We start from the raw sequence: 8,970 nt of genomic DNA, 5'->3' as shown, positions 1-8,970 counted from the left end.
TCTACTGTTTGTGTGATGGGTTTCTTAGTTACAGAAATAAAAAGTGTCAGTTACATGATTTGACTTCCTGCTGCTTCACTTTGGCATTAGTCTTCCCCTGCTGTAATGAAGGAATTGCGTTCCTGAAAAACCGTTCGTAATGGGAACTCTCATAACACAAAGATCTCATTACCATTGGTTTTAATGGTAGTTTTATGTGCTCCTGGGCTCCACAAGGGAAGCCCATTTATGCTAAAATATTACCACACTTCATTGAAACAGACAATTACTTGAATAGTTAACATTAGGTATTGTAACACAATATAGCAAGGTAGCTTCCCTTCATCATTTCTATAATACTGTATGTCTGTTCACTTGCATTGCTTCAGCTTATATGTTGCTATTACTTTTAGACACTTAAATGGTCACAAACAAAACGCATATAATATGCATACACATATTTACATATGTATGTGTTTATTAATTAATTTAATGCAGAAAACAATGTATGAAAGCAACACAAATCAATGTGCACTCACTGCACAGACTGACATAGTGTCTTACAGCATCTGGGCTGTGCGATTGGACCTGGGTTCTATCCCTGCTCAGTCTGTATGCAGTTTGCATATTCTCCTGGTGTTCATGCCAGTTTCTTTCCAAAGATATGTTTCAGGTGGGTTGGTGACCCTAAATTGTCAGTAGTGTGTGCGCATGTGTGTGTTACACTGCACTAAACTCCCTAAAGTTTATCTACATTGTTAGTCACTTTGAACAAAGTTGTCAGCTAAATTCTAGTTAATCACTGTAAATCACTTTGGGCAAAAAAAAAAAAAAGCATCCAGTAAATGAATTAACGAAAACATAAATGTTTCGCACTACTCAGCAGCCAAGGCAAGTGTGAAATCCAAGTTCAGTTCTTCTAAATGTGAAAAAATTCCTCAAGTCAAAGTAAGGGGTATTGAATTGAACTCAAAGCTGAAATTTTCTAACTGAAATAGGCCTGTCTCTGGGATTACTAATTTTCAATACTATTATAGAAATAGCCTACACCTTATCACTGAACTGTTTTCAGGTTTAAATTATTCATTTTTTTCTGACTTATGTTGCTATTACATACACTGTAATTGTGATTTAAAAAAAAAAAATCAGTTTGAAGACCTTTTATTGATCTGAACTTTATACTAAGGAAGTTAGTTTGGGTCCTGTCTCCTCTCATATATTCCATCTCCTGTCTATGTACAGTTTCAGACAAAAGTTTTGGCAACCCTGGCCAAATTACATATTTCTTTAATTTTGTAAGTAAAAAGTAGTCAGTGTGTCAAAAGACAACATTTTTGCGATTGTTAATGCAGTTACTTGTTTCATGAACTTTATTCCTATGTCTTAAAGAAAATAGTAATTGTTGCATGTGTAAAAGTTTGGACACCCTACTAAGTCAGTAAACACCTCCATTGGCACATATCACACCTTGTCAATCCCTTTCGTATCCAGCTAAGGCTCTTTCAGTTCTTGTTTTAGGAATTTTTGCCCACTCTTCCTTGCAGATCACTCTAATTCCAAGATATTCCTGAACTATCTTGCATATACAGCATGTTTAATATCTACCCACAGATTTTTGATGTTTAAGTCAGGGGACCGTAAGGGCCATTCAACAACCTTCAGCTTGCTTTTCTCCAAGTAGCTGACTGTGGCTTAAGGGGTATGTTTGGGATCTTTATCTTTGTTTCTTTGCCTTATGCCTGTGTTCAAGCGCTCTGTGTCACTGCACATGACGAGCACTCTATACAAATAAGTTGAATTGTAGAAGCCATCCCCTTTTTGGCTTTAGCTTCTTGCCTGACTGTTTAATGTTGGCATCCAGAATTTGCTTATAATTAATGTAATCCATTCTTCCCTCTACCTGTACAATGTCTCCTGTGCCACTGGCTACCACACAATCCCAAAGCATAATGAATCCACTCCAGAGTTTCACAGTTGGAAAGGTTTTTTTTTTTTTTTCCCCCCATCAAATGTTGTCACTTTTCTCCAAACAAACCTTTGTTGATTATGGCCAAACTTGTTAAATTTTCACTTCATCAGTCCATAGCACTTGTTTCTAAAAGGGCTGTGACTTGTCAAGATGCTGTTTTGCATACTTCAGATGCTGACCTTTGTGATAAGGTCACAGGTAAGACTTCCTCCTGATGACCCTTCCATGCAGATCATGTTTGTGTAAGCAATGCTGCACTGTGGAAAGGTGGACCACCACTCCTGTGTCAGCCAAACTCTCCTGCAGGTCCTGTGCAGCCATATGAAGGTGTCCCTTTGCCTTTCTGGCCAGCCTATGAGCAGTCCTCTCAGAAAATTTTCTTGTCTTCCAGATCTTGCCTTGACTTACACAGTTCCCCTTAGCTGCTATTTCTTGGTGACGTTACGGACAATGGAATTTGTGAGCTGGTAGTGTTTTGCAGTCTTCTTGTAGGCATCAATTAGCTTCATTTTCAGATCCTCATTCAGTTGCCTAGAGGAGCCTGTGATTGTTGAGTGACAGCCCAAAGTTCGGAATATCAGGGAATTTGTTAAACTCTGCAGTTGTCAACAGGTGACAACTCCTAATGGCTATAAAGGCCTAATGAGGTTATTAGGGTCAGGGACCTTGCAGAAAAAGTCTTTTTTACTGGACAAGTGGAAGGGTGTCCAAAACCTTAGTACATGCCACAATTACTATTTTCTTTTTTCCTATGTTTTAAAGTTCACAAAATAAAAAAGTAACTGTTCAATAACATTTGCAAATATACTGTTTTTTTTAAGTTTACTGCAGCAGTTTACTACTTTTCACTTACAAAATTAACAAAATACATAATTTGACCAGGGATGCCTAAACTTTTGCATAAAACTGTACAGTGTAGACCATCTTCATTAGCCTCTTCTTTCCTCTTTTTCACAGTAAACGTCATTTGGCACAAAGTCACAGCTCCGTGTGTTACGTGGGGGGGGGGGGGGGGGGTATTTTATTTTATATTAGAATTGAGTATTTTATATTAGAATACCAAGCCAAATATGACTAAACTTAAGAAATTTAAGTATCAGAACAGTGTAAAAATTAAATTTAAAGAAAGCTTTCTAATGGCACAGATGTTATCAAGTCCGCTGTTAAGAGCATCTAATGAAATAAGAACAATCTGAGCAACATATTTATAAATACAGTACCTCTGGAAAAAAATACATTCAAATCACCCAGTCACTGTGCATACTAATCCCATAGTGCATAAGACTGAAAGAATATATAGTGTCTTGCAAAGGTATTCAACCCCTTTGGAAGTTACCATATTGCCTGAATTCAGTATTTTTAACTCATAGTGTCAGAGCCAAATAAGTTGTGGATATTTTGAATTTGAAAGTGAATTTTTGTTTGAAATGTGCTCTTTGCAAAAGTATTCATATCCTACACATTAGTATTTCCTTGAGCCTCCTTGTGCTGCAATATCAGATTTAAATCTTTTGGCCTAAGTATGTACCAGTTTTACACATTGTTAGAAAGTTATTTTCCCATTCATCTTTGCAAATCTGCAGCAGGTTGTTCGGGTTAGTGGGATGATGCTTGTGGAGCACAATTTTCAAATAGTGCCATAGATTCTCAAAGGAAATGAGGTCAAGACTTTGACTAGGTCACTGTAGGGCATTGACTTTTTGTTTTTGAGCCACTGCAATGTTGCTTTGGCTTTGTCATGTTGTAAGCTGAACTTTCTCCCAAGCTTCAGTTTCTCAGCAGGCTGAAGTAGGTTCTCTTGCAGGATTTCCCTGTTTTTTGCTCCATCCATGCCTCCTATTTTGATAAGATGCTCTGTCCTTGCTAATGAAAAGCATCCCTACAGCATGGTACTACCACCACACTTCATTACAGAGATGAGGCAGGGGCAGCATTAAGGTTGCGCCACACATAGTGCTTTGAATTTTGGCCATAATGCTGTCTTGCTCTCATCTGACCACAAAACATTTCCCCACATCTTAGCTGGGACATTCACATGCTTTGATATATGAGTTTTTGGGCAATAGCTTCTTTCTTTTCACCCTTCTATGCAGGCCAGTTTTATGCAGTGCTCTTCTATTTTTGACTGGTGCACCTTCCTTCCACTTTCAGCCACTTTTGTCAAAGCATTTCTGTAGCTTCCCTCACAAACCTACTTCTCTCTCGTACACCGAGTTCTGAAAAGGAGCTTTGTCTCGGCAGTGAGATGTAGCTTCCCTATTGTGGTTATTGATCCAGCAGTACTGACTGGGAAATCCAAATACTTGGAATTTATTTATGTATTCCTCTGACTTTACCTCTGACCTCTGCAGTATGTTCCTTAGTCTTCATGTCCGTGTCTTTCCTTCAGGTTCATAGCCTCACCACACACACACAGTCTGAAACCGCTTGTCCTAAGCGGAGTCGCAGCGAACCGGAGCCTAACCCAGCAACACAGGGCACAAGGCTGAAGGGGGAGGGGACACACCCAGGACAGGACGCCAGTCCATTGCAAGGCACCCCAAGCAGGACTCGAACCCTACACCTACCAGAGAGGAGAACCCGGCCAAACCCGCTGCGCCACTGCGCCCCCCACAGCCTCACCAATGATCTTTAAAACAACTTTTTTCTCCATCTAGAAAATGAAGTTGTTACTTTAATGGTTTACAGGTACAACCCAGTTATGTCCAATCTGTGACCTTGTTTGCAAGTAGTTTCTCATTTGTGCAAACTTTTGAGTTTCCAGAGCTCCAGGGCTTGAATACTTATATAAGCAGTATATTTCAGTCTTGGATTTTTTTCCCCCCCAAATATCTGCAAACAAATAGCTTATTTTGGCTCTGACAGTTTAATGTAAACGGAGGCGCGGTGGGTTTGGCCTGTGCCTGCTGTATGGTGGGTCTGGGGTTCGAGCCCCGCTTAAGGTGCCTTGCGGCAGACTGGTGTCCTATCCAGGGTGTGTCCCCTCCCCCTTTGACCTTGAGTTGCCAAGTAGGCTCCAGCTCACCGTGACCCTGCTTGGGATGGGTGGTTGTAGACATTGCAAAACACAAAAAAATTTAGTGTTAGAGAGTATGCGTTCATGATAAAAAAAAATGCTGATTGGAAAAATGTGTAAGTATAATTTCTAATCAAGGAAATTATGACTACTTTCAAGTGGTTTGAATACTTCCAAGATACTACTTTCTGTATTCATTATTTTGTTAAAGGTAATGGTGATTACGCTTCCTCTTACTGTTGTCAAATGTGTGATGCCGATATCAGAGGGGTTAATTGTCTCTTACATATGACTGCATCTGGGATAAAGGCCTGTGAACCTTCTGAAGTGGCCTTGAGTTAAGGCTGTTCTAAACAGGATAGAGACCAACCTTTGGCCAGATGGCCGCTGCCATGGCCAAAAAGATTTTTTAAGCTTTTTTTTTTAGCAGCTTGAACAGAAGTGACTAATTTCTTGGCTTGGATTCAGGAAGTGAATTTCGGCATGTCATATTCACTGATGGTTCCCTGAGGAATACTAACCAAATGGAAATCATTAAAGCACACATTTTACATGTCCCATACGTCATTACCCTCTACATGAAAACAATTTACACAAATTCAAAGGAAAATCTGAAGACAAATTGTATATGTCATATTAACAATGTATTTCTTTTTTAATTAGTTTTTTTGCAAGAGTGAGTCTGCATCTCTGTATGAAACCATGCAGTAGTGTATGATAGTCTAGCCACAAAAGTATTCTTGTACTCAAGTTTAACTTAAGGTAATTTGATCCCATCACTAGAGTTGTGAACTTTAACTGGGGAACATTAACTGCAAAGCAATTTGTTACTTATAAAGCTTTCTGTAACTACAGTCATTACCAAAGTCAATATTGGTCTGCATCTGAATTAATTCTTAGTATGATTTCATAAAGCAACCACTTTTATTTACCCTGTAAATGAAACTAAGCTTATTTTTATAATACATAATTCTTAGTGCAATGGTGGCACATGTAACATTATAATACAACAGAAGTTAAATGTTTAAATTCAATATAACATTTCAGCACTTTTAGTATCATACTTTGAAATAAAAAAAAGGTTATTTACATTAAGTTATTGGGCTCCCTCAGGCTGTTCCTGTATGCCACAAACAAATTAATTGTTGTAATTTAGTTGTAAAATAACAGCATGACTTCCGTATGTCACAAAATATACCATGTTTTTCAAACAGGTACCTCTGAAACTGTATACAGCGCTTCATCCAGGAAAGAAACTTGGGAGAGGAACCAGAAAAATAGTGTTTCAGTATCACCAGAGATGCTCCCTACTCTAAATTTCCTCTACAGTGTGACACTAAATGGCTACACAAAAATAAGTCATCAGAGCCTGATGACTGATGATAGTTCTCTCATAATGCCAATGTATCTTTGATGAGCCTTCTCATAGTTGTGCTCACAGAGGTGCCAAGAGAGTCTGTGATCTGATATGTGATCTTGTATAGATAAGGCTGGACGTCTTTCAGGCTGGTGTCAAACACATTGTCCACCTCAGACTGCGTGGGCATCTTAGGCAGGTACTCATGGCGGCTGATCACCTCCACGATGTTGATGACTTTTTCGCCCAGTTTCTCGCCCACTTTCTCTCTGCAGATCTGCCTCTCTTGCTCATTAGCCAGGTTGACTACGTTGACTTTGATGCTCCAGACTTCCCAGGGGATGCATTCATCTGAAAATGGCCAACGGGACTTCTTTTTCTGGTAGAACTCCAGAGAAATCTGACCCATCCCATCACTGCCAGAGTTGCTCAGAGCTTCCTGGACACATGAAGAAACATTTTACATTTCACCATGAAGCACACATTACACTCAACTGAAAAACATTTAAAAAAAAAACACATTCACAAATGCGAAGCTCTATTCATTGCAAAAAAAAAAAAAAAAACAGCACTGATAAATTTCCCTTGTATGCTGCCAAACCTTATAAATGTGTACCCCAAAACAGAAATATTTAAACAAATCATGCCGAAATTATCTGACGAAAAATATATTTAGAATGATGTATGTACATTAGTACAGCGCAGTGATTCGAATGCAAATACCGGCAGAAAACAAAACGCATCTTCTCACCGCTACAGAAAAATGCAACAACATGGTGTACTAGTATGTACCAGTATTTTCTCCACAGACAGCTTCATATTAAACAATACTTTAAAAATACAGAAAGAAAAACTTTTCATTATTTTTTTTAATCGAGTTAAAATGATTCCTCCTGCGGGTCTACGACGCATCTCGGGGAAAGACAAGTACGTAGCGAGACAAGATGAAGATCACAACTGGAACACTGACTGAATGATTGTGAATCAATGAATCTGCCATGTAATGTTTAGCGGGGACCCTGCTCTGTTAATTTCATTATTATTGAAGTCACTGGTCCAGCTCACCTTAAATTCTCCAACTGCTTTCCTGATGGCCCTGTCGAGCTCCTCCGAAGACACTCGTACGAAGGTGAAGTCGATGAAGTCGCAGTCGATGTCCTGCGTGCCCACGGTCCCAATGGAGTAGGTGCCCTCCTTCTTGTAGTGGAATTTGCCCGTGCTGCGGTGCAGCAGAATCGTGTGCAGCAAGGCCAGCATGGCCTCGTCAACCTGCCTCCCCTCCACCGACACCTCCAGCACTTCCGAGCGGCAGTTCATGGCAACCTGCTTCCTCACAACTGCAAGAGGAGGAAATCACAAAGGAAGAGTCTCTTATCCACTCCAGTATCCGGAGCTTATTGACGCTCATGTGCCGAACACTCACTGCGCCGCCAAGCACACACAGATGTCAGATTAGCTACCTGCGAGCTATACTCTGGCAGTCGAAACGGGCACTTTTATTACTTCGTTAACTTGGAAAAGTAATGTATAAGAGGAAATCGTTCCCTGTCCTTTGGATAGTAAAGGAAAGTAAACAAAACACTGATCTACGTTACATACACCAGCTGGATGACAGTAAAATGTCGCTTTCAAGAAGAAGGGCGGGGCCAATAGGGTAAACACAAGCGGAACTACGGCATGCCGGAAAGCTCAATAACACTTTTTGGGATTACGTTTGTCTGTTGTATTATCTAGGTGGAATCGGTCGCAGTTACATCAGTCATATCTAATTATAAGGATTCAATATAACATTTTTTCATATTCATAAGTGATCCGAAATAGGAATGTGGCTATATCATATTCTAAATCCAGCGCAACGTGTCTTTAAGGAATCGCAATGCTTTCTGGGAATGAACGCCTCTGTGCTTACCGGTAGCACATTCTACAGCCGGTGCACAGTATACTTTTAAGAGTCGCAATGGTTTCTGGGAAGGAATTACTTACTGCTGCCCCATATTGGACCTGCACACTGCACCTTTAAGATGTCGCACTGCTTTCTGGGAATGAGTGTCCGCTTGGTACGCACTGTTGCCACATAGATCACTTTCACAGGCGGCTCTGTCTGTTGTGGGTTGTGTCAGCTGGAGCTGAAACCTTGCCGCTAAGGGATTACAAAATTACTTCATTCATGATGTTGCTTGGATGAAGCGGAAACCTCGGCGTTTTTACGCTTTGATCTTGGCTCAGTACGCAGATATAGACACTGAGGGGATATTTATTACTGGTTTGGGACATCATGATCATGATGATCATCGGACATGCTGCTCGGGTTTAATACGCGCTAAGCTAGTCCGCTAGCCTCTGCAAGAGTTGTCCGCAGGATGCGTATTTCCATTAGTTGAGGTTCGAAAGTAGTAGACCAGGATATGTACTCGATATGGACAGATGGAGAGAGGTGTCCTTCAGATCCACTGTAAACGTTACCGTTCGCTTATGACAGAGAGAGTTTGCCCGTTTTAGCCGTCTACGGTCTTACCTGAAGTTCCCTCGCATTCCTTCGTTGTTTAGGACCGACAGAACGACAGTTCTTTTTACGAAGGATTCAAGTATTAAAGTTAGAGGGTAATAAAAATGACGCGCTGTCTATAAAAACGGCCAAATAGTATACGT

At 40.2% G+C, this 8,970-nt stretch overlaps 1 protein-coding gene across 3 annotated transcripts; it reads right to left on the bottom strand.

Annotated features, from left to right (window-relative positions):
* Positions 1–5,278: 5,278 nt before the first annotated feature.
* atg101 (autophagy related 101) lies at positions 5,279–8,183 on the bottom strand. Of its 3 annotated transcripts, none has more exons than XM_018755197.2 (3): positions 8,034–8,183; positions 7,387–7,658; positions 5,279–6,760 (listed from the first exon to the last, which is right to left on the bottom strand). In XM_018755197.2, exons 2-3 carry the CDS (start codon positions 7,636–7,638, stop codon positions 6,356–6,358), a joined length of 657 nt encoding a protein of 218 aa, XP_018610713.2. In that variant the 5' UTR covers positions 7,639–7,658; positions 8,034–8,183; the 3' UTR covers positions 5,279–6,355. The 3 variants fall into 3 exon arrangements, with proteins under 3 accessions (XP_018610713.2, XP_018610711.2, XP_018610712.2); XM_018755195.2 differs by lacking the exon at positions 8,034–8,183 and adding an exon at positions 7,782–7,968; XM_018755196.2 differs by lacking the exon at positions 8,034–8,183 and adding an exon at positions 7,921–7,951.
* Positions 8,184–8,970: the final 787 nt, after the last annotated feature.

Source organism: Scleropages formosus, chromosome 4, assembly GCF_900964775.1.
Source record: "Scleropages formosus chromosome 4, fSclFor1.1, whole genome shotgun sequence".
In the NCBI taxonomy this organism is placed as follows: Eukaryota; Metazoa; Chordata; class Actinopteri; order Osteoglossiformes; family Osteoglossidae; genus Scleropages; species Scleropages formosus.
This window is presented reverse-complemented; position numbering and strand designations above follow the sequence as displayed.